At 40.2% G+C, this 26,978-nt stretch overlaps 2 protein-coding genes across 5 annotated transcripts in view; one reads left to right on the top strand and one right to left on the bottom strand.

The window, feature by feature from the left end:
• The window catches only part of Dennd1a (DENN domain containing 1A), a 1,920,886-nt gene that overhangs the window by 1,508,274 nt on the left and 385,634 nt on the right, over positions 1–26,978 (top strand).
• Positions 1–26,978, bottom strand: part of Mrrf (mitochondrial ribosome recycling factor) — a 57,796-nt gene that overhangs the window by 30,486 nt on the left and 332 nt on the right. For 2 of the 4 annotated variants that reach the window (XM_027423595.2, XM_027423593.2), the window contains exons 2-5: positions 20,388–20,599; positions 11,690–11,845; positions 6,439–6,557; positions 406–497 (exon numbers count right to left, since the gene is read on the bottom strand). In XM_027423595.2, coding sequence (XP_027279396.1) covers positions 406–497; positions 6,439–6,557; positions 11,690–11,845; positions 20,388–20,571 — 551 coding nt within the window. In that variant the 5' untranslated portion in view covers positions 20,572–20,599. Of the gene's footprint in view, positions 1–405; positions 498–6,438; positions 6,558–11,689; positions 11,846–12,312; positions 12,410–20,387; positions 20,600–26,978 lie in introns of those variants that run through there. The other 2 variants (XM_035447006.1, XM_027423596.2) reach the window with 2 other exon arrangements.

The raw sequence follows: 26,978 nt of genomic DNA, 5'->3' as shown, positions 1-26,978 counted from the left end.
ATGCTCCCACCTCATCTCTGCTCTCAACAGAAATGTTAACTCCTTAAATGACCCTCACACTATCACACCCGCCAATCACACCCTCTTGATGCTGGTGGCTTTTCTTTCCTCCTAGAATTTATTCATTTATCTGTAATGATTTTATGTGCTAACTTGTCCTAATTTCCCAGCCAGAAGGTAAGAGGATAAGGTATTTTGCAAGCTTACTGCTGTAGACCCATTTCTAGCACACACAGACATCCGCTAAGCAAATCTGCATCCATAAACTGATCTCACAGCACAGCCAGAATGAAAATGCTGGTAAGTAAGCCACACTAGTGGCCCAGGAGTGTCCAGAGGTACTAGTTTCCATCCAAAAACAACTACCCCATGTCACTGAAAAACATGGATTAAAGCCAAACTTACTTAGGAATAGGTACCCGAATTAGTGTCCCTTCCACTTCTGGGTTCAGATTCATTCCACTTTCTCTTATAGCCTTGATAGCTGCAGCTGTACACTGAAAACCAGATCAAAAGGTAAACAGAATTAGTAAATAATTATTACCAGATGCAAGCCCTCTGTCGATAACTGGCAACCCATCTTGGCAGAACATGGAAACATTTAGTTCTGTTACCAGTAAGATCAGGAAGTTACACTGGTGTAGAGTGCTTTGATCAAGCTGAATAGCAAGCCATGTCCACTCCTGGTACCAGTGTATTGCGGAAGGAAAAAAAGAAAGAGAAGAAAAAAGAAAAAGAAAACAGCTCTGCTTCTTTGAAAAGATTTCAATGGTTTGAGGAACACAGATCAAAACCACAATAAATCCTCAAGGGAGGAGGGCTGTTCTGTGCAAAGACTGGTGTAAAGACAGATGAAAGATTTCATACGTTAGAAATTCCAGTTGACATTTTACACTCAAAATATACCAGTGCCGGTTTGGAATGAGTAAACAAATTTAACTCATTCACATCTACACTCACAGAAACTCACTCATGCTTTGGAATGAGCAGTAAACCTCCACTGACATGCATGTACCACAGGAAAGGCAGAGTGGTAGGAAAAAAGCATGAGTCTTGGAGTTAGGAAAACCAGTTTAAATCCAGCTTTGGGACCATACCCTGAGCAACAAATTTAACATCCATAATCTGAGTTGATATGGTTCCTAAACATCACAAAAGCAATGAGATAATGTAAGCAATGTACCTAACTCAGTGACCGGCACACAGTTAACATCCAGCCAAAAGCAGTTATTGTATGAACAAACCATATCCACATATTAAAATGTGTAAATTCCTCCTAACATCCTTCAGGAACTACTCTTGCAGGCTCACTCACTAGTACACAGACTTCCTAATGTCCAATCTCATATTGAACAATATACTGACTGCACCTTGTAAAGACAACAGGGAATGGGTGGAAGACAATGAACTCAAAAGTATAAGGGTCCTACATGTTTCAGAGCTGACCCATGCCACTTGAACTCAAGGGCCAAGTCCTGTCCTTGAGTTCCTCCAGCTTTACGTGTGAATGGCATGGAAAGTGGTACACAGCTACTTTACTTCCCAAGCATTTCACTGCTACTGTTTTAGAGGTATCTAAAAATTTACCAGTTCCATCTTTAAATCACCTAAATTCTACACCTATATGAAGTCAAAACATATGACAAACCAGAGCATACATACACAGATGTGTAGAACCTGAGTGTGTGTGTATCATAAGTATTTACAGTAAATTTTTAAAATGGTGCCTCAGATCATAGACAGTGTTAAGAAGGGATTTCTGACATAATCAAGCATCACCTGTTTATTATGAACAAGGGGGACTACAGGATAAATTCACATCCTTTAGAATAGACAGAACTCCTTGACAGTCCAAGAAAGATGCAATAAAGAGACAACCTATCAAACTTCAGTTACTCTCAGGGGTAAGGAGAGGCTTAGCAGCATTTGGTTTAATGTTGTTACTTTGTCTATATTCTTTTTACAGATCCTCAAGCTCAATGTATTCAGTAATTATTACATAAGGAAATGACTGAGAACAATACATATAAAAGTGGAGTTGGAGAGATGGCTCAGCAATTAAGAGCACTTGCAGAGTGCTCTTAATTACAGAGCACCCAAGTTTTGTTCTCAGCAGCTCACAACCACTTATAATCAAATTCTAGGAGTCCCAACACCATCTTCTGGCCCCTGTGAGTACTGCATGCACCTGGTGCACACATAAGCAAACAAAAGGCTCATACACATACAATAAAAATTTTAAAACACAGTAAATATTTCTTTGTAGGGAACACCCACCTTAATAATATCATTTATAGAGTTAAGAGTAAAGGGAGTCCTCACTTAAAAGAGGAAGCTTTATCTGCCATCTCCCAGTCTTCTACAGCTTCTCAGCACATAACCAAGAAAACTCTGCTCTAACACCCATAACCTTCTACAGTTCTCAGCACATAACCAATAAACACTGCTGTAACACCCACAACCTTCTTCAGCTTCTCAGCACATAAACAAGAAACACTGCTCTAACACCCACTGTTTGAGTTAGGGTTTTATTGCTGTGAAGACACACCATGACCACAACAACTCTTATAAAGGAAAACAATTACTTGGGGATGATTTACAGTTTCAGAGGTTTAATTCATTATTGTCAAGGTGAGAAGCATGGTAGCATGCAGGCAAACATGATGCTGGAGAGGGAACTGAGTACTACATCTTTATCCACATTCATCAGAAGGAGACGGTCACACTAGGCCTAGCTTGAGCACACTAGACATCAAAGCCTGCCTCCACAGTGACACACTTCCTCTAGCAAGGCCACACCTACTCCAACAAGGCCACATCTCCGAATAGTGCCACTCCCTATGGACCAAGCATTCAAACACATGAGTCTATGGGGGCCATTGCTACTCAAACCACCACACCCTACTACCATCAAGCTCCTTTTCAGTCTGGCCCAAATAGTTCCATGCCCCCTTCCCCTGTAGGTATAAGAGTACTCACCACAGATACCAAGCTAGGAAGGAAGTGTGTCTCACTATTTCCACCTTCACAGTGGAAGGCACAGCACTAGTGAAGCACTAGGCAAAAGTGCAGCAAAAAGCTTGCTGAATGAATACTATTAGTAATACCATTCAAATCTCTTACTTTACTTCAAAACCTTATTTTACATTTTAGTTTTGTATGTCTTCATATTCAGGGAAAATTCTTAACTGAGATTCTCATAAAGAAATTTATTGAAAGTAAGTCTTCTACTTTATCTAGGTGTGTATATTTTGGTTTGACTCAGTAGGACTCAGGCCTCAGGAAATTATAGTCATTTCCATAACAGTATGTTTAAACTATTCATGGGTCAAACAGAAAAGGCATACATGCAAATACAATTTCCATCCCTTAGCCTTTATTTCATCACTGGAAGGGGACACTCACCAGTATCACAAGGCAGACTGGTTGTTTGCTCTCAATACTAACCAACTGGTTATGGCTGCTGGAATACTATTGATGGTGAGAAAGAAGCTATAAGAAAGTGACTGCCAACCCAGCAGAGATTTGGTACACATCAGATCCCTTCCATCTACAGACAAATAATAGAGCCTGCTGATGTGATGTTGTTGTCATTGTTACTTGCTTTGTTCAAATGATGCTATGGTTTTCACTTCTCTTCTTTCCCGTCATTAACTGTAGTTTCAGGCATGTTTAGGGAAGAGAGCAACTGTGTACACTATTTATCATGCAGAATATATGCTAAACAAATGCAATGCAGTTTTTGCCTTCGATGCTTTTGAAAGATTATACATGTAAATCTGCATCATGTCACAACAGCATGACACAAAAATGTTCAGGTTTGGAAAGAAAGCCAACTGCACATGAAATAGAAAGGAATTCTATAAACACAGGAGGATTAGCTCAGCATTTTGAAGCTACAAACCTCAGTACTCTATGGGAAGCTTCTAAAGCTGAAGGAAGGAAATGTTTAGTTAGAGCTGTTTGTTTAATATATACACCAGATGAGATAAAAAAAATTCAAAAGACAGTGTAACTCACACTTCCTCATTGTGCCTATACATAAGCCTCTCTACTGAGACACTGGCTAAGCTTTTCCCAAAACCCAAGGAACTGCACACTAAAGAAATGACAAAGATACTTTAGTTGAAAGATGAAAATATATTCCAACTTCCTAAGAGAATTTTAAGCAATTAATATCTCCTCCTGTTTCATGAGAGATGCTCTGATGGACAATCAGGTACTACTTCTGTGAATACCATTTTCTATTTACTAGCAGAAGTGGACGGTTCTGAAAAGCAATCTGCCAGATGAGGTCTGTGTAATTAGGAAGCTAGTCCCTCAACTGGCCTATAGTGCCTGGGGAATTAGATGAAGAGGGCAGAGAGGCCTCCGGGGTTCAGAGGGGGATAGTTCCTTTTCATCATTTCTACACTCCTCAGTAACATCATGAATGAATGCTTCTCTTCCATACACCTAATAACACATAGACACCAATTTAAGGACAATGTATGCAGTAATTCCATGTCCCTAGCACTGTTTGATGTGGACACAATAAATAAGTTATATGTGATTCTTCTACTGCAAGCTTACAACTTAGTGAAAAACTGACATCTACATTGTAATTCAAAACATGAGTAGCAAATAGCCAGCCAGAAATGTTCCAAGCCACAGGAGTACAAAGACCCAGAGGGTACAAAAGTCATGACATGTTTTACGGCCAATCTGAATACAGCAGAGTACCAGGAAGACAGTGCCTCAGGACTACAGAGATTCGAAGCAGTCTGAGGCCAGAACAGCCAAAGCCTTGTTCACAGTCAAGATTTTGGACTTTCACTTATTAAAGATAATCTGGATTATGAGAATGACACAATCCAATATATACTTTGAAACATTAAAGTTCACTGTGGCTATAGGATAGAGAATGGAGAGGGGCAGTGGTTGAACAACAATAAGTCTAGAAGTACACCTGGCGTACCAGCCGCAGGAGTCTTCTGACTGGAAATGAGCAAAATGACTGAGACAGATACCTGAACAGGAAGGTAAGGAAATGGAGGTCAGAGAGGAAGTAACTTGCCAAAGGACAACGCCAGTTGAAGGCAGAGAGAGGACTGGATTTCAGTTCTCTAGGTTTCTCAACTACAGTAAAAACCATACAGCCTCAAGGTTAAATGCAACTCATCTTCCAGTCTCTAATACCAGGCATTGCTTGTATTGTTCTGTCTAGTCTGAAGGAAGGTGAACTCCTGGAGGGTCTTCTCTGAATTATAATACAAAAGTCACAAAATGGTGTCCCTCAGGCCATATCTAGCCCATTAACATGTTTTATTTGTCTCGAGGATTTTTGTTTGTTTTGACGAAGTTTCATGTAACTAAATTAGCCTTGAACTCTTGATCCTCCTGCCTCCACCTCCCAAGATCTGAAATAACAGACACATGCCAGCCCTCCTGGATGTCCACATTTTAAAAAGAGAAAAGTTAATTAGTTCAAAATATTTAGACAACAAAAATATTTTGTACAAAATTCAGGATTACTGGTTTCTTTTGAAAATAAAAACTGGAACATCTGTTAATACTAATTACCAAACCTACATTTCTGCCTAGCAATTATCAGCAAGAAATGGGCACAGGTGCCCAGATAAGCCACATGATTTCCAAGTGTGGCGGTTTGAGTGAGAATGACCCCTAAGGGTCACATATTTCAATGCTTGGTCTCCATTTGGTGGAACTGTTTGGGAAGGATTAGGAGGTATGGTCTTGTTGGAGGAGATGTGTCACTGAGGGTCAGTTTTGAAGTTTCAAAAGTTCTTCCCTCTGTTCCACCTCCATGCCTGCCTGTTGCCATGTTCCCCCTCCATCACGGTCATAGACTAACTCTCTAGATTTATGAGCCTCAAATTAAATGATTGTTTTTATAAATGCCCTGGTAACGGTGTTTTGTCATAGCAATAGAAGAGTAAGTAAGACATCAGCTTACTAAAGCCTTACACTGGCCCAAGAACCAATCACTACCTCTCCATTATTGTTTTTCAAATTTCTTGCTTGGTCACTATAACATTTGCGTTTAACAGGTAAAAAATTAAGAGATGGGTCTGGAGAGATGGCTCAGTGGTGGAGAGTGGCTGCTCTTCCAAGGGACGTGGGTTTAATTCCCAGCAACCTCATGGAAGCTCACAACTCTCAGTAACTCTAGTTCCAGAAGATCTGATGCTGTCACAGACATACATGCAGGCAAAACACCAATGTACAAGAAACAAAAGTAAATCATTTTTAAAAAAATTTAGAGATAAGAGACTTTTCTTGTCCTCTATTTTCTTTAATAAATTTCTTCCCAAAATAATGGGAACATTTCCTTCTGAGCTAATCAAACCTCTGTTATATAAATAAATAAATAAATAAATAAATAAATAAATAAATAAAAAACCTCTGAAGACAGACCCTTTCAATAAAGCACCTCACCTCTGGGAAATTGGCCATATTCACCAAAATCAACTGTGGTGACTTCATGGAGATCTGGCCAATGTGATTTAAAGCAAGTTTCCCATCAGCAGTTACCACAGTAATATGATCAAGGGATCCTAAAGAAAAAGCAATAAGGTGTTAGAATTCCAAAAGACCTTAGAAGCCCGTATCTTTTTATCTAATTCAGATTCAACAAACATACAGGAGTCCCTTACCAATGTGACAAGGCTATTCACTGGAGCAGATTCAGGCAGTGAATAGAGTATGCAATAAACCACATTGGAATTCCTTACTAGAACCAGGGTAAATAACCATTTTGGTTTGCCTAAACTTAAAACTTTTCCAGTGACACAAGACAGATCATCACTGAAGGAAGCTAGGACAGGGACTCAAGCAGGGCAGGAACCTAGAGGCAGGAGCTTATGCAAAGGCCATGAAAGGGTGCTGTTTACTGGATTTTCTTTCTTTCTTTTGTTTTTTTTTGTTTGTTTGTTTTTTCAAGACAGGGTTTCTCTGTGTACACCTATCTGTCCTGAAACTAGCTCTGTAGATCAGGCTGGCCTTGAACTCAATAGAGACCCACCTGCCTCTGCCTCTGCCTTCTGAGTGCTGGGAATAAAGGCGTATGCCACCACTGCCTGGCTGGCTTGCTTTCTTATAGAACCCAGAACTACCAGCCCAGAAATGGACTGCCCACAGTGGGCTGGGTCCTCCCTCATCAATCACTAATTAAGAAAATGCCAACAGGCTTGCATACATCCTGATCTTATGGAGGCATTTTCTCAATAGAGGCTCCCTTCTCTCATATGACTGTGTGAAGTTGACATAATAAACTACACAGAGCTGACACTGAAAAGTACTGCTCTTTCTTTCAGTAACTGCCACTTACTAGAGAGAAACCCGCTAAGAATAAATCACTTGCTCTCTCTGTGTGTGCCTTGGTTTCCACCTCAGCTTTAAGAAAGCAGCTGTTTACAGAATTACAGTGATGACTATAGCAAAATAGAAATGGCAACTACATAAGATGCCAAAGAACAAGCATTGAAAAGTTGCCTCCTCCTGTCCCTCTTAGTTTTTACCACCATCCCACCCTGTAACCCTATTATTACCATCATTTTACAGATGAGAAAAGGAGACTTGAGAAGGATAAATGGACCAAGATCAGAGTTGACAAGTGGAAAAACAATCAAGATCGAAGAGTTAAACTCAAATGTGCTCAAGTCTGATTTCAGCCAAAGTTCTTCCCTTCTCTACACAGATCTGGGCACAGAACCATCAGGGCTTTAGCCTGTACTCTTACACACACACACACACACACACACACACACACACACACACACACGCACGCACGCACGCACGCACGCACGCACGCACGCACGCACGCACGCTCACTGTTAACATATATCACTGCTATCCTAAATCTGATCTTTTTCCACACCTGAATTCTGTAAAATCCTGAGCAATTTTTTCAGATGTCAAAGAAAATAAATAAACCAACAGCTCTAGATAGGAAATTTTTCAAAGTCCTTGATATCCTATGCAAGTGAAACTAGTAGAAAACCCTTACCACTCATAGTAGGAACCACTCATGGATGGCTCATTCTGAGACACAAAGAAAAATAGGGTTATGGAGGTGGGTGAGGTATTTTTCAAATAAACTGAAGCTATTCTGGCTGTAGGATTAGTGCAGTACCACATGATGGCCCAAAGATCTGATTTGAAGTACTTAACCAGACTCAGAGTCATCCTGACAGACAGCTGTTGACACCACCGGCTTTAACGGGAAAAAATATAAGAGTATAACGATAAAAAGTCACCAAGATTTTAAAATCCAAATATCTGAATTCAAATACCAACTCACTGCTTCCAGATTCTAAGGGCCTTCTGGGTTTCCACTTCCTGATCTTTAAACGAGACAAAAACTGTACTTAAAGGGCTTTCATAAGGATTAGACTCAAAAGTATATTGAAAAGCATTTATAACCATGACCCAGTAGTGCTGCTAATTTCCTTCTATTAGGAATATACTCTTTTTTTAATTATAAAAGTTATTTAATTTGGGCTGGAGAGATGGCTCAGAGGTTAAGAGCACTGGCTACTCTTTCAGAAGTCCTGAGTTCAATTCCCAGCAACAACATGGTGGCTCACAACCATCTGTAATGAGATCTTGTGCCCTCTTCTGGTGTGCAGGAATACTTGCAGACATAAAGCTGTATACATAATAAATCTTTTTTTAAAAAAGTTATTTAATTCACCATAGCTTAAAAACAAGAATAAACTTAACTAAGAAAGGTGTCTACTTTAAGAATTAGAAAGCTGTGGTGGAAACCCAGCACTTGGGAGGTAGAGACGGGCAGATCTCTGAGTTCAAGGCCAGCCTGGTCTACAGCACTAGTTCTAGGATAGCCAAGAGCTATACAGAGAAACCCTGTACTAAAGAAAAAGAAAAGAATTACAGCGCAATGGTCAAAGGACTAGAAAGACACACAAAATTGGAAATATCTACCATGTTCACTGTCTGGCTAATAATTTTTAAATGACCACATCACCCAAGTGATCTATAGACTCAACACTGACTGACATAAATTAGTTGACTGAATCACTTCATAAATTTTCTAAAGTTTTCTCATCTTTTAAAATGAACTATAATCACCTAATCACTTGGCAGTGGTGCAATACCAGCACTAAGAGAGACAGAAGAAGGTGATCTCTGAGTTCCAGGACAGTCTGGGCTACAGAGAGAAAGCCTGTCTTGAAAAACAAAAAACAAACAAACAACAGCAAAAACAAAAAATTAACTCCAAACACTTAAAATTTTAGTTTCAGGTTTCCATACATCAATAGATCAAGCAGAAAAGAACTGATATCTTAGTAACACTGAATCTCTCAATGCATAGTATTTTAGATTCACATAATTTTTCTCAACATTTCTTGAATAAATATATCTGGAGCTGGGTCGACTGATTCACTCTCATAATCCTAGTATAGAGGTAGGATAATTGCTGTAAAATTCTAGTATATAACTTTTTTTCTCAATGCATTTTATTTATTTTTTTTTTTTTAGCTTTGACAGGCCTGAAACTCACTATGTAGGAAACCATATAGTAGAAATATACTTCTTTACTGCGATAATTCTTGTTCCTTCTTTAAATTCTCGATATAGTGGTATCTAATGTCAGGAAGCTTGTCTGACTCCTCAGCTGTATTACAGACCCTTCTTACAAGCCCTCAAGCCTCCTAAGCGGATTTCAACAATGATAATGGCAGCCTTAAGTTACTGAATATGTCCTATGAGCAAAGCTCCAGCACTAACGCTTTTTAATATTAGTTGCTTTCATTATCTTAAGATGATGACTACTGTTACCATTTTACAGATGAGGAAACTGAGGTAAACAGAATGATTTGCCCAACATCACAACAGCTCTTAACAATAGAACTTAAATCCAAGTCCAGGCATGACGATCTCCAAAGCTGTGTCTTCACCGCTCTGCTGTTACATGGTTTTATACACATTGGTTTACTTGTCTGCCCTTTCATATGAGGTTCTAAGTTCCTGGACATTGGGAACCAGATCTTCCCTCTCCACATCCATGTATTAAAGTAAGAGGCACAAAGTGCTCAGTACCACTGTGGTAGGCAAACAAACGGATAGCTGAAGGACAAAGGGGAGGCAGGAAGGAAAGAACAAGCCTGCATCTCAGACGAGTGCTGACAGAAGTTGGCTATCTCTGAGACAGACACAGGACAGAAGGAAGAGGAATGTGTTGCTGGTCCAGGTAGCAGTGAGAGATGATGTGGAAGAGCCTGTCTAGCAGAGAGCACAGGCTAATTTAGTTGTTTTACCCAGTTTCTTCAGAGCCTCATATTCTATACAGACCATTACACAAACAACCCAAAGAAAAGAAGGAAAGAGGAGATTCCAAGGGGAGGTCTGCTGAAGATGGATCTCACTTCAGCCTCCCTTACTAGCTGGAAGAAACTTTGCCAGAGAAGTCCCCACCACAGGCAGTTGTGGTGGTTCCTATCCCTCGATCCTTATAATGCATCAAACCCTTTCCCCTCAATCTGTCCCCAGTGGAAATCTCCCTCAAGCTCACTCCTGCCCCTCATTTTCTCAGAGGTTAACAGTTAACAAATTACACTTCCACCCTCTTTCCAAGCCCATCGTCTTCTTAAGTTCAACAAGAGTGGAACTGGCTGGCTCATTTTAAGTATCACATTTCTCCCTGGGCTTCTCTCAAGCTGCTCTCTGGTTTCGGCTGCAGAATGTTAACAGGCAGAAAGCACAGGGGAGACAGAGTACTTTATCAGTTTCATACCTAAAATAATAAGCAAGCTTAAAGTAAACAGTTGGGAACGATTGAATGGCACACTTTACTGTCAGCAAAGGCAGAAACACTCCAGCACAAAGGTTAACAAATGCCAGGAACTGCCTTCTAGTCTCACGCCAGATCGCATCTCTGAACTCAACGTGGTTCTGATCACTTTTATAATGAAGTGAGTACTTTCCACAAGCAAGTTCATGAAATACCTTCTATTTTCCTTACAAACCTCCCCAATCAAAACATGAGTGAGCGAGGCTGAAGCTCCTGCATATACCTTCAGAGGGGGTCCCAGGCTTAACTATAGGATGATGACAATTTGCAAAAGGCCAATTTAACAGCAATTGTATTTTTCCTGCCCACTTGTACCATTAGCCGACAACCCACTTCTCCATCACATCTGCAAACAGTTCTCCTAGACAGCTCTGACATTTCCCACTTAGAAAAGCCACTTTCAGGAAGCTATTAACCTAAACGGAATCTTCCTGGTCAAGCTCATGGGCACAGAAAGGCCTCAGGTGGGCAAGTCTGTAGAATCTGGCCTTCGGTGCAGGATAAGAACTGCCAAATGGGACAGAATAGAAAATGCAGACTGAGGGCCCACAAGAAACTGCTGTTTGAGAGTGTGATTCCAAAGTTACTGATCATGACAGGCCCCACTCACTGCTCTGCACAACACTACTCCACAGGAGACAGTTGTGGAGTGGACACGTGCAGCACTCTTCCAGAACCACGATAGAGTCAACCCATGTACATTCTACAGCCCCAAAGCCAAACAGCAGGAATTGGACAAGGAAACTCCTCGGTTACAGAAAAGTACCTGTTCATAAACATCAATTAGTCATGTCAAAGCTGGGACTGACATGGTGATGGCCCCGTGTTCTTTCCCACTGTAACACTCCCTGAAACACTGGTTTAGCCACTAACCTGGTGCAGTCCTTATGTTGAGAGTCTTATTGAAATTATCCTTGAGTGCTTCCATCACAGATCTCATTTCTTCACCCACCTCTTCCAAGCTGATTATATCCTCAACCAAGGCTGTGTTAATATTCACTCTGGCCTGGGGCTGTCCTTTCCCTTTAGCTAAAAAGTGAACATTCAGTGAACAGAAGAATAGAAGCATACACAGAAATAATAAGCATTGGCTTTTTTTTAAGTGCCTACTGTGTACAAGGCAAACTGTTAAGTATTTATAAAAACATCTCTGCCCTCCACAATGTTCATATCTACTGAGTGTCAGCTAGCTCCCAGGTCTGTGCTGAAGGCTTAGCCATTAGCAAAGGCATAGGCTTGCTTTATATCAGACACTCTGGGTTACACCTGCTCTAGTGCCTGCTGGCTATATGACCTTGGGCAAGTTACTCTATCTTTGAGTATTAGGCTCTCTACTTGTAAAAGAGAACTAACACAATCTGTGATACAAGGCTGCTAAGGAATACAAATGAAGTCACATGCCCAAAAGAGCACTCTACATTTACCAGGGAATCCAGAAGTAAATTAATACCTTATTTTTCAGAAAAATGGAAGACATAAAAGGTAAAGTGACTTGCCTAATGTCACAGGTCAGGGAATAGTCAGGTCAAGATTTTGGTCCCAATCTGTCTAATTTTAAGCCCATGAACTTTCCATAAGACAATCTCCACAAATCTAATGGAGAGAAATGAAATATATTAATTCAGTTTCAAATGCATACTAAGACAAGGTTATGCTCGGCATTGTTTGGCTGACCTAGACAAAATGAACTGTAGAGATATTAAATCCTATCCGCAAGAGCACACTGGCTTGTATGTTAGAAAACCAACAGTGCTGGAGGATGGATGGAATCTGATTTCATGTCTAAACCATCAGGGGTTTTTCACATACATTCTAAAATGTGCATGTGACACATTGTATTGTATTGTATTTCTACATGGGGGTGGGAAAGGAGAAAAAAGATGAAAATAAATAGTATCTGAGTAATACAGACTATGATGCTTATTCACTAAACGTTTAACAAAACATTATTAAAGACTCTATGCTATCTGTGATTCACATCCTCATTTGCAATGCAATTTCAAATATGCTGTTGCATTTGATATTCAAGATAATTCTGAGGCAGGAAAATGAGAATTTGAGGTGCAGGCCATTTAAATATTTTGCCCAAAGTAACCAACAAAGAAGAAGCAAAGTTAAGTTCTCCCAAAGGTTTGTTCAAGTCACTATCCTGTTTGAAGCCCCACTCCCCACCCAAACCCCCCACCTCCCCCCATCCCCCGCTTCTGAGCAAACAAGCTAAGGGCTTAGAATGTTTGAAACTGATAAAAGATGTCAATTCAGAAAAACTCATTACAAGCAGGACAATAGAAGCAAATCCAGGTCTGGGCAGAGTATAAATAAAGAAAACCAAAAACATACAGAACATTTTAAAAGCTAGAAAGAAAAAACAGATTTATCCATAAGGTATCAAAATTACTGTTGAACAAAGAGGCAAAACATACTATGGTTAAAAAAAAAGAAAAAAAAAAGAAAAAAGTCACTTTTAGAACAGTATAATAGACAAAACTAATCCATGGCACCAGACAGGGGCACAGGGAGAGGGTGGCGCACATAGATGTGGGTGAAAAGGGACTGCTGATGTGCTGAGAATATTCAAGCCCAGGGCCTGAGTGTCCCACCACTGGTCTACATCCCCAGCTATGTATGTATGTCTGTCTGCTTCAGCCTCCTGAGGGCTAAGATTACAGGCATGCCCCCCCCACACATATACCAGTTCTTGATTGAGGGGTAAGGGGAGTCTTAGTTACACTGGTGATTTCAGTTTGTAAAAATTAGCAAGTTGTAGTTTATTTCTATGAAAAGGTTAAAAAAAAAAGTTAGGAGTAACTAACTATCCAAGTAAAGACAGATGGTATACACACATAGCTTACAAATCAGCAGAGATGAAAACAGAATAAAGAAACCTGATTAACTTAATAGAAAGGAAGAAAAAGCTAAGAAAGCCACAAAAAAGTACAGAACAAAATTAAAATGTAAATACTCAACAAATAAGATAAACAGAAATGAACCAAAATGACTAGCTAAAAGTTCAAGGTTGTCAGTAATACTTTAACTTAATCATATAGAATATACAAAAAAAATTATAAATATATGAAATGACAGGATTAATGGATAGGGAAAATTTTATACCCCCCCAAAAATGTTAATGAAAATAAAGCTGGTTTTATTATATTAATAGCAAGTAAAACATTTTAAGACAATGCATTATTAGAAATCAGGGCTACTTCAAAATAATATCAGAAGATATATAACAATTCTGGGCTTAAATATATATCCATAAGGTAACCTCAAAATCAAAAAAATGGAAAATGTTCAATCTATAATCACACCAGGAGATTTTTAACACACCTTTCTTGGTAACTGATAGGCAAAGCAAATAAAAAGTTAAGTAAATGGAAAATGTGATCCCAAGTATAGGCAACTTCTAATCCCATCACTTAGAAAGCTACATCTGTGAATTCAAGGCCAGCTTGACCTACACAGTGAGTTCCAGGCTAGCTAGAGGTGTCTCAAAAAAGAGTAAGTAGAAAACACAATAAATATTATTATCAACAAAATAAGAGACTCATAACATTAAGATTTTTTTTAGCAAAGGTGGCACACGCCTTTAATCCCAGCACTCAGGACAGGAGGAAGAGGCAGGCGGATCTCTGTGAGTTCAAAACCAGCCTGGTCTACAGTGTGAGTTCCAGGACAGCCAGAGAAACAAACAAACAAAAAAAGAAAAAGAACTTTTAAAGCTTAACACTGATAAACTGCTCAAAAAAACGATGATGATATGAAAGATGCTAAGAATAAGAGAACATGTAAGAGTTATCAAAACAGTAAAAATTTTAATCTGTTTAACCCTGTTTTTAAGGCAGGGTTTCTCTGTGTAGCCCTTTAACTATTACATCCTATGCACTCATCTCACCACGAGGCTAATATAAACAACAACAAGACCTAATAAGGGCAGCAAAAGAGTTAAGTCCTTCAGTATTCGGGGTTACATTCTGCCTAGTCTTTTTTTTTATTTAATTAACATTTTTTTTCATTTATTTTACATACTGACCAGTTTCCTCTCCTTCCTCTCCTCCTGTTCCCTCCCCTGATTCCTAACATGCAAATTCAGACTAAAGAGCCTAATACTTAATCCTATATACAAGCTTGATAAATCGAGCAATGAATACACAGATTATATATCAAGCAAGATACATACAAAATACCAAAACCAAGCAGGGCTCTTATCAAGAATGCAAAAATGATTTAATACCAGAAAAGCTATTGATTTGAGTTATTCTACTAATAGATTAAAAGCAGGGGAGTACTGAGGATTTGGCACAGAGTATAGATCTTGCTTAGCACATGCCAGGCTCTGAGTTCAATCCCCTGAAATGCAAAACCTAAAGAGGAGGAGGTAGAATCACCTCAATAAACATCGTGTATCATTTGATTATTAGTGCCTTTTTAAAAAGCTCAAGGATTAGACATATTTACTTAAAAGAGATTATGAAAAATATAAAGGAAACATTCTTTACATCAACATATAAGAAGTGGAATGCTCATTTTCACCAATCATACTCAAATTAGACTAGAGTTCTGAGGCAGGGCCATGGAAGAGAGTACAGGAGGACTGGGAATGTATGTGCATACATATGCACCAAAGCACAAGTACAAGAACGTTTATATTGTAATGACACTGATAGTTTAACTCCAAATTACAAGTGGCCCAGGTGCTACTATAGGACAGATACATAAACTGCAGCAGTAGCACACGGGAAACTATTTGAGAAATCAAAGCACACAGCAACTGTTGCAGGTACAACATGAAACAAATCTAAGGTGTTAAGGCTGATCTCCTGGGAAGCTTCTAAAACATATGTGATGATTTCTTCTTTTACTTTCTTTTTGTATAACTTTTGTTTCTGTTTTTATCTGCTTGTTATTTTGTGGTTGCTGTTTTGAAACAGTGTATCAATATGTAAGTGTGGTTGGTGTGGAATTTGTTACACAGCCCAGGCCAGCCTTAAACCTGTAGCAACCTTCTGCCTTTGACTCCCAAATGACACCATGGCATGCTACATTTTATGTCTTTTAATTTTATTTTTATTATTTTATGTGTATATGTGTATAAATGTCCACCTGCATGTATGTCTGTGCACCACATGTGGGCTTAGTGCCCAGGGAAAAGAGAAGAAGGTCTTGAGTCCACTGGAATTGTAGTTACAGACAGTTGTGAGTCACCATGTGGTTGCTGGGGATCAAACCCCAGATGTCTGGAAAAGCAGCCAGTCTCTAGCCCCATACATTTTATTTTTTGATCTGGGAGATAGATACATGGTTGTATGCACTTTCTAAAACTCTGCTGAGCCAACCACTAACAATGTAGGTATATACTTTTCTGTATTTACTATACCTCAAAATAAATGATTATATCATAAAAATATGCAATATTAATATCATTTTCTAGATATTGTTGGCTTGTGACTATAAATTTCTCATAAAACAGAGAAAAAGCAAGAAAAAAATGTGTGTAACAGGTAAAACTCTGCAGCAGTGCACACAAAACTTTATGACTGATTCTGGAATTAAGGGCAACTTAGTTCGGAAACAGCAGTTCAACAAAACTAGTAAGGAAGTGTGGCATACAAGGAGTTGATAAGGAGGTGCGAGGTACAACACAGGAGTTGTTAAGGAGATGTGATGGACACACACAGGAGTTGATAAGGAGGTGTGATGGACACACACACAGGAGTTGATAAGGAGGTGTGATGGACACACACACAGGAGTTGATAAGGAGGTGTGATGGACACACACAGGAGTTGATAAGGAGGTGTGATGGACACACACAGGAGTTGATAAGGAGGTGTGATGGACACACACACAGGAGTTGATAAGGAGGTGTGATGGACACACACACAGGAGTTGATAAGGAGGTGTGATGGACACACACAGGAGTTGATAAGGAGGTGTGATGGACACACACAGGAGTTGATAAGGAGGTGTGATGGACACACACACAGGAGTTGATAAGGAGGTGTGACACACACAGGAGCTGATAAGGAGGTGTGATGGACACACACAGGAGTTTATAAGGAGGTGTGATGAACACACACACAGGAGTTGGTAAGGAGGTGTGACACACACAGGAGTTGATAAGGAGATGTGATGGACACACACAGGAGTTTATAAGGAGGTGTGATGGACACACACAGGAGTTGATAAGGAGGTGTGATGGACACACACACAGGAGTTGATAAGGAGGTGTGATGGACACACACAGGAGTTGATAAGGAGGTGTGATGGACACACACACAGGAGTTGATAAGGAGGTGTGACACACACAGGAGCTGATAAGGAGGTGTGACACACACAGGAGCTGATAAGGAGGTGTGATGAACACACACACAGGAGTTGGTAAGGAGGTGTGACACACACAGGAGTTGATAAGGAGGTGTGATGGACACACACACAGGAGTTGATAAGGAGGTGTGATGGACACACACAGGAGTTGATAAGGAGGTGTGATGGACACACACAGGAGTTTATAAGGAGGTGTAATGGACACACACAGGAATTGATAAGGAGGTGTGATGAACACACACACAGAGTTGATAAGGAGGTGTGATGGACACACACATAGGAGTGATAAGGAGGTGTGATGGACACACACAGGAGTTGATAAGGAGGTGTGATGGACACACACACAGGAGTTGATAAGGAGGTGTGATGGACACACACACAGGAGTTGATAAGGAGGTGTGATGGACACACACACACAGGAGTTGATAAGGAGGTGTGATGGACACACACAGGAGTTGATAAGGAGGTGTGATGGACACACACAGGAGTTTATAAGGAGGTGTGATGAACACACACACAGAGTTGATAAGGAGGTGTAATGGACACACACAGGAATTGATAAGGAGGTGTGATGAACACACACACAGAGTTGATAAGGAGGTGTGATGGACACACACACAGGAGTTGTTAAGGAGATGTGATGGACACACAGGAGTTGATAAGGAGGTGTGATGGACACACACACAGGAGTTGATAAGGAGGTGTGATGGACACACACACAGGAGTTGATAAGGAGGTGTGACACACACAGGAGCTGATAAGGAGGTGTGATGGACACACACAGGAGTTGATAAGGAGGTGTGATGAACACACACACAGGAGTTGGTAAGGAGGTGTGACACACACAGGAGTTGATAAGGAGGTGTGATGGACACACACACACAGGAGTTGATAAGGAGGTGTGATGGACACACACAGGAGTTGATAAGGAGGTGTGATGGACACACACAGGAGTTTATAAGGAGGTGTAATGGACACACACAGGAATTGATAAGGAGGTGTGTTGAACACACACACAGAGTTGATAAGGAGGTGTGATGGACACACACATAGGAGTGATAAGGAGGTGTGATGGACACACACAGGAGTTGATAAGGAGGTGTGATGGACACACACACAGGAGTTGATAAGGAGGTGTGATGGACACACACACAGGAGTTGATAAGGAGGTGTGATGGACACACACACACAGGAGTTGATAAGGAGGTGTGATGGACACACACAGGAGTTGATAAGGAGGTGTGATGGACACACACAGGAGTTTATAAGGAGGTGTGATGAACACACACACAGAGTTGATAAGGAGGTGTAATGGACACACACAGGAATTGATAAGGAGGTGTGATGAACACACACAGAGTTGATAAGGAGGTGTGACACACACAGGAGTTGATAAGGAGGTGTGATGGACACACACATAGGAGTGATAAGGAGGTGTGATGGACACACACAGGAGTTGATAAGGAGGTGTGATGGACACACACACAGGAGTTGATAAGGAGGTGTGATGGACACACACAGGAATTGATAAGGAGGTGTGATGGACACACACACACAGGAGTTGATAAGGAGGTGTGATGGACACACACAGGAGTTGATAAGGAGGTGTGATGAACACACACACAGAGTTGATAAGGAGGTGTAATGGACACACACAGGAATTGATAAGGAGGTGTGACGTACAACACAGCAATTAGCACCAACTGGATGACAAAGTGCTGGCCACACAGCTTACAATCCATATGAAAAAGAAACCTAAACTGAGCTTTAGTTTGCTTTTTGAGATAAAGTCTCACCTTGCAGACCAGGGTGCCTTGGAATTCACTATGTGGCCCAGGATCACCTCCAATTGTCAATAATCCTCAGTTTCTCAAGCACTAGGATTACAGGTGTGAGCCACCACAACCAGCTTTATAGTTAAAATTATTAATTCACACATCATTCAGAAATAAATTACCTTGGGATAGAAAAGAATTCTTGAAAAAGATACAAAGCACAAAGAAAAGAACTGAAAATGACCACATTTACAGGTTACCCCCTGTAGCACAAACACGGGATAGTATTCCTATTGCAGAAAGACTCCAAGGAATTTAAGAGAATGAAAACAGATGAAGATACTGCTTGCAGACCATACTGAGCATCTAAAAGACTGTGATGCCATGGTATCAGAACCCCCAGGTTTCCTGTTCTCCCTCTACCTGGAGGAGGATACACACACACACACACACACACACTCTGGCGAAGGTATTTGTAACATGTTCAAATCTGTATTCATTAGATAACTGGAAGGGTTTCTTCACTGGAAAATTATAATTGTTTTTAATGGATAATGGTAAGAATTAGATTAGAAAATTTTAAAAATAACATACAAATCAAACATTAACTTAACAAGATAAAACTTCTAAGCATTTATTTTCTTTTAGCAGCATGCTATTCCTCCTTTCAACAAAAGCAGATCTGTGAAAAAGCAGAAAAGGAAGGTCCAAGGGTAAATACTCAGCAGGACATCCTAGCACTACCCTTGGCAGTAAATCACCTGACCCACTGCAAACTGCAGGTCTGCCAGAGCACTCTGTCATCCAGTCATTCATCCAACCAAGGTTCTGAAAATACACAATATACATACAGCCCTGGAGAGTGCTAAACAACAAAGAAGAAACTGATCTTCATCAGATCCAATATGGCAGGCAGCTAACAAACAATAATCAATTTTACAACTGATTAATTAATTAGTGCAGTTCTAAGTGTGTCAAAAGTAAAATAACAGTGTATATGAGTACATGTAACAGGGGACCTGACCCAGTCTCAGGCCAAAGAAGGCATCCCAGAGGGAGTGGCATTTAAGCTAAGACCTGCGGTACATCAAAATCTCATTCTTGGATGACATAAGTCATTAAGATCATCCATCTAAGCCCGTGGCTTTAATGCCCTGACACCCAAAACCCTTCTGGCTTTAATTATACCCCCAATCTGAATCTTCCTAAAGGACAAGTATATGCTGATCCCTGCCACAAGCACTCCAGTAGGCTTGATACTTTTACCTCTAGTTCTGCATCTCAATCAAATAAATGAGGCATTTTCTGAGCCACCAAGAAAACAAATGAGGTATAATAACAATAAAACACACTCTGGGTTCCAACAGAGTTGGTGTATGAATGTCTGAGGCATCCCGGGAAGGACCCCATACATCTCTGAGATCTCTGCAAATGTAAGGAAGGACTGAGGTGGGGGAAGGAGGTCACCTACCTTTGGCTTTCTTGGTTGCAAACTGGCGAACTGGCACGGCTGGGTAGGCTAAGTATTGCCTGTGGTCATGTTGTTGTACATGAACAGGCTTCATGGAAATTTCTGAAATAGGTCTGGTCAAAGTAGCATGGTAACTGCAAAAGATGGGATGCAGCAGGCGGAAGCACCTTACTCCCAAGGCCATGATGTAAGAGAAGCCTCAGAAACAGCCACTAAAAAGAATAAGACAAAAAAAGACCTCAGTAAAAGAAAAACCACAGCAACTTCTAAAACTAATTCGTATCAACTACCAAGCAATTCCTCTAACTGAACCATGAATTTGTCAGCTTACATACATTATCTCTAAGCCACCTCAACAGCCTCAGGAAGAACTATTACCCTCATTTCACAGGGTGAAGAAACTGAGGCTCAGAGACATAAGGGTCCCCTTAAGGGACCCACCCAGTCTGTGGAGTTCATTCAGTGCATCTAAATGCCTGTTAAGCAAATGTGCAGCAGCCTAAATCTGTGATGATGCTAATTAAGCCCTTAGACGAGCAAAAGCACAAAATCTTGATAAAGTTTGAAGAGGAAGGGCAGAGTTCTACAAGGGGGCTTTAAGTAAGAAAAACATTTTAATAGGCATAAAATGACTAGAAAATTTACACGGCAGCATTTAATTAAAATTTTCTTTGGTTCCTTATGCACTGATTACCAATTAGAATGTGCTTTAATTTGAGTATGAAGCATGATTGAGGTTTGAGGTCTTCCACGGTCGAGAACTAGGAAATACCAACATCCATTGAGTTAACACAAGTTATACACACTCCTGAGGTCTTTGACCATACAAGGATGCTATTGCTTCCTCTGAGACAGAACACGGTCCTAGCCAACAAATATCACACTACAAGTTTCTGCCAAGAATCTGGTTATTACTTATCTAAAAATTAAGAACAATTAGTATCAAGTGTCTGGGAAAGCTATCTTTGAAAATCATATCTCGTTTAAAAAACAACTGCTAAAATGTTGATACTGCATAACAGAATAAACAAGAGCAGGCATAAAATCCAATCCCAGCACAACCACTGACTAAATAAGAATTTCTGAATCTCCATCTTCTCTTCTGTAAAATGGAACTGGTACTTATTTCTTCAAGTTGGGAATAATGAGGAGGTAGGTAAAACACTTGGCATGGTGACTACTAGATAAATAATAGGGACACAAAAAATAATACTTATTGATTGCTATCCTTGTTTTCATTCAAGGACTTCCATGCTAGGGATGAGGACATTTGCACATACATCAGGACTGCTGTGTAAAGTGACCTACATTGAGTCTGATGTGGATGCAAATATATGACTGGGGTAATTCACCCTTTCCTTATCAATGAGAAAGATAAGCATCATTTAAAAATGAAATACACAGTCGGGCATTGGTGGCACACACCTTTAATCCCAGCACTTGGGAGGCAGAGGCAGGCAGATTTCTGTGAGTTCGAAGCCAGCCTGGTCTACAAAGTGAGTTCCAGGACAGCCTCCAAAGCAATACAGAGAAACCCTGTCTCGAAAAACCAAAACAATAATAATAATAATAATGAAATACATACAAAACATCCAGCATGGTACCTGATACACACTAACTGCTTAAGACCTGTGACTATTTGTAAATGGAGGTTTCTCTCCTGGCTGCCAGTTCCCAAATAAATGCTCAGAGGCTTAATATTAACTATGATTATTCGGCCAATGGCTCAGGCATATTACTGACTGGTTCTCACAATTAAATTGATTAATTTTTATTATTAATCTGCCTATCACCACATATCTGTGGCTTACCGGTAATGTTCTGGTATATTACTTCTACAAAGGCTCTTCCTTTCTTCTCTCCATATCTGTTTGGATTTCTTGCCTGCCTCTATTTTACCTGGCCGTTGACCAAAACAGTTTCTTTATTAACTAATGGTAATAAAACAACTTACAGAAGGGCATTCCACATCATCTCCCCCTTTCCGACTAATTAAAAACAAAGGTTTTAACTTTAACACTGTAAAATTACATATAACAAAACACGAGTCAAGCAAGAAGTATAGTTATAATATTTAGTCTATTTGTATTTGGCAAAAGTAGATACTCTATCATCTATCTTATCTTTGTGAATCTAAAGTTTTATATCTAACTTATCTGTTATCATAACTAAAGAAGACTGTAACTATCTAGTGTTCCAACTATATCAAAGACCCCAGAATGGTGAAATGATACCTAATGTCAGGGACATCAGACTGCTTAGACAGTCACCCAAAGTTCCCCTGTAACACTGGGGGCATCCATCTTTAGCCTACAGGCCTACCATAGCTGACAGACTTATCTGTGAAGCAGGATTTTTTTTTAACTGGCTGTCCTACCTTGTCTTGGCAAAGTTTGGCAGTCCTTTCTTTTGTGTCCTGCTTGTCCCACTTGGACAGCATACTGTCAACAGTTGAGGCGAGGGCATTTTTTTTTTTTTTTTGGCTCAGTAGCTAACTTTTGCCACAAAGATAATAAACTCCATATGGAGTTTTCTTTGATGCCCATCATCTTCTTTGAAGTAGATTGGTGCTGCCAGAAGCAGACATGTCTCACTATTGAGAAAGTCTAAGTTTTTAAAACATTTAAATGCACATTCTGTAGGTCTTTGAAGTGTTTGAAGATTGCCTATCTGAAATATATTTTGTATACCTAGAAAACCTAACTAACATGATTATAAGTCTATTAGACGACTATTAATCTGTACTTTTAATTATACATTTCATTTTTAATTGAGGTGTATAAACACAATGCCTTAAACAAGTGTAGAAATATATATACAGTATAACAAATTAACTTTAAATTTGTATCAATAAACTAAATCTATACCAATGTAAAATTAATAGTTGGCTTTTTTTGATTAAAGTAGATTTCATAACCTACCTTTTTTTCCCATCACAATTATCTACCCTGGCCAGGCGGTAGTGGTGTACACCTTTAATCCCAGCACTTAGGAGGCAGAGACAGGCCGATCTATGTGAGTTCAAGGCCAGCCTGGTCTATAAAGCAAGTTCTAGGACAGACTCCAAAGCTACACAGAAAAAAACATGTCTCAAAAAAACAAAATCATCACCATCATCCCTTTTCCCAATCATTGCTATATTGTACTCCCTTTCTTCTTTAGAAAGAGATTGACTATGACCAATAACAATTTGTAACCAAATCCCCTAAACAAAGACAAATATCCATAATCCATTTTGGGGGATTTTGCTTCTTTATTAACCAATGGTAATAAAACGTATTCACAGCATACAGAAGGGCACCCCACATCACTTAGTTATTTTTAATGAAAAGAAACTGAGCAGCACATAATGCCACCTGTGGTAAGGCATGTCTGCAATCCTAGCAGTTAGGTGTACACAAAAGGAGTATGAGTTCAAGGTCATCCTCAGTTACACAGCAAACTAGAGGCTAGCTTAAGCTAGATAAGACCCTGTCTTTTAAAACACACAAAAAAGAAAGGAAAGGAAAAGCAAAAGCAAACAATTTCTCCTGATGGATATTTTTAACAAGTTATGATGGGTAGCAGCAATCAGCACGTGGAATCTACACAAATGCAGACCTGGCCTGCTTGCTTTACTCATATTAGTTCATTTACTCCTGCCAATAATGCCGCACATAAAGCATTATAGGCCCCATTGTGTAGATGCTGTAACTGAGGCTAATCGAGATTAAGTCACTGCCCAAGATATGGAACTAGCAATCCAATACGCTAAAGAACTGTTCACAAAAAATCTGGCTCTGAGTGACATTTCTAAATCTAAGTTCCTACCTAATATAGCCAATGCTCAACTCTAATTTATTTCCTAATATAGCTGTATAATAATGTCTAGTTTGTTGTTTTGGTTTTTTTTTAATTGACAGGGTCTCAATCTGGCTGCAGCGTGTATGACAGATTTCCTGGAGTTCTTGTTGTGGTCATAACACCAATCATAAAGCAACAGGAAACTAAAATGGGTTAGAAATAAACAACTTCTGACAGAAAATGGAACACCAAAGCTCAGGCCCAATACATGTGAACCGGAAGGCAATTCTGTAAATAAACCACATTGCTAAATGCTTGAGGCATACATTTCAATTGCACAGAAGCCAGGAAATTTCAGTGGAAGTTTTTTTGGTTTTTTTGTTTTGTTTTGGTTTGTTTTGGTTTTTTGAGACAGGGTTTCTCTGTGTAGCCCTGGCTATCCTGGAACTAGCTCTATAGATTAGGCTGGCCTTGAACTCACAGAGATCCACCTGCCTCTGCCTCCCAGATTAAGGGCATGCACCACCACCACCACCACCACCACCACCACCATCACCACCACCCAGCCACAGTGGAAGTTTAATAAAGCAATCCTTTGGGTCTCTAACCTTAGGAACACTCAGGTCAGTATATGAAGGACTAAAAATGAAGAAGAAACTTCTTCTGAGAGTTTAAGTATGTTCCAATAATATTAACCCACTCATAAAGAATCTGTTCGCCACTTACTACATGTGTGACCTCGAGTAGGTTAGTCTTTCTCAGCAACAACTTCCACCACATCTTTTTCCACTTCTAATAACTAATATTTTTAATAATTATTATTTTATTTTTATTTTATGTGCATGCAGGTATTTTGCCTGCATGTTAGTGTATCTAAGGAGGCCAGATGCCCTGGAACTGGAGTTACAGACTGCTGTGAGCTGCCATGTGTATGCTGGGAATCAAACCAGGTTTTCTGGAAGAAGAGCCACATAGTCATCTCTTCATCCCCTAAATAACTAATATTTTAATAATATTTTTGTTTATTCTTTAAGAGTTTCATATACTTATGAACCTACATCCTGGCTTGCCCACTGTCCCAGCAACCCTTTCCAACCAGCTGTGTACTGATATACAACATACATTCCTAATATGTTTGAACACATAAAACCTTGTGCATAAAATATTTTCCCATTTTATTTATTTGATTACCACATACATTTTACAAAATAAACTGATCTTTCATTTCCTCATGAGCTTTTCCTGTTCCTAAATTTTCAAATATGCCACTAAAGGGGCTGAAGAGATGGCTCAGAGGTTAAGAACACTGGCTGTTCTAACACAGGATCTGGGTTTGCTATTCAGTACCCACATGGTGGTGGCTCACAACCATCTAACTCCAGTCCTAGGAGATGCAACGCCCTCTTCTGGCCTTCACAAGCACCGGGCACATACATACATGTGAGCAAAACACCCAAAGACATAGTTTGTGGGGCGTGTAAGGATTCTGGCATTATGCTGGCCTGCCCTTCACTTGGCAGAATGCACTCAGGCAGTATCCTGGTCAGCCTAGGGTTCCATCACTACTACTTTGAATGCAGATGCAAATGACCCCTTTAAAAGAAAGACCCCGCACAAGCCAAAGAGGAATGATAAAAATTTAACAAGTGGATTAAAGGCTTCACCTAAAGACTAGGTCTAGACTCCAATATCCCCACCTCATCAATTCCCATCACATGTATCTTTTGGATTTACAACTACCCATGTTCAAAAAGCATGTACACAGTTCTGCCAAGGACATGCACTGTAGCAAATCTTCTCCTAGCTTGGTTTTCTTTCCTCAGCCATTCACTGAAGGAGTCAGAGGAAGTTTCCAGCCTTTCCAACTGCAAGTTCTCCAAAATTCTGGGAAATGCAATGGAATATGCATTCCCTTCCCTCATAGGGAAGACCGCCTTGCTCCAGGCGGAACCCTCACACACTATAGAAGATGCAAAGGCCAAGATTCAGGACAAGGAGGGAATGCCTCCAGGTCAGCAGAGGCAAGGGAATGCCTCCCTGTCAGCAGAGGCTGATCTTACTGGCAAACAGCTGGAAAATGGACATAGGCCATCCGACTACAACATTCAAAAGGAGTCCACCCTTTTATCTTATGTTGAGATTTCGTGGTGGGGCTAAGGAAAGGAAGAAGTACCACTCTCTGGAAGAATAAGCATAAAGAAGGTCAAGTTGACGGTGCTGGAATACTATAAGGTAATGAAAATGGCAAAATTAGTCAACCTCGTTGAGTGTCCTTCTGATGAATGTGGTGCTGGAGTTTTCATGGCTACCCACTTTGACAGATATTACTGAGCCAAGTTTCTGACTTACTGCCTCATCCAACCAGAAGACAAATAGTTGTGTATGAGTTGATAAAAAAGACAGGAACGGGGGGGGGGGGTGCGTGGCGGGAAAGACGGCCTAGGCAAGAGTCCTGCTTCTAGCACTTCCTAAGTCTGTGATCTCAATCTCATCTGTAAAATTTGCCAGAGTAGTGGAAATGTTGAAGCACCATTGAAATGACAACTGTTTGCCCACAAGACCTCGAGTGGCGATTTTAAAAGCCCAGGCGTTCGACTCAGGCTTGGGTAGCATTTAAACTCCATCACTGGGGAGCCTAGAAACCCTAATAAAGATAGCGCTGAGTTTTTGTGTCTTCATCACTTCCGCGCGTAGGGCCGTTCGGAAGAGGCAATATCCCTGTCAGGTGACGTCCTAAATATCAGGAATTATTTGCCAAGTTCCCCGGCAAGGCTCCGAACGCGGGGTGAGTGCGTGAGTGACACGAGC

This window comes from Cricetulus griseus, chromosome 6 (genome assembly GCF_003668045.3).
Source record: "Cricetulus griseus strain 17A/GY chromosome 6, alternate assembly CriGri-PICRH-1.0, whole genome shotgun sequence".
NCBI lineage: Eukaryota > Metazoa > Chordata > Mammalia > Rodentia > Cricetidae > Cricetulus > Cricetulus griseus.
The sequence above is the reverse complement of the archived record's forward strand: the minus strand, read 5'-3'. Positions and strand labels throughout refer to the sequence as shown.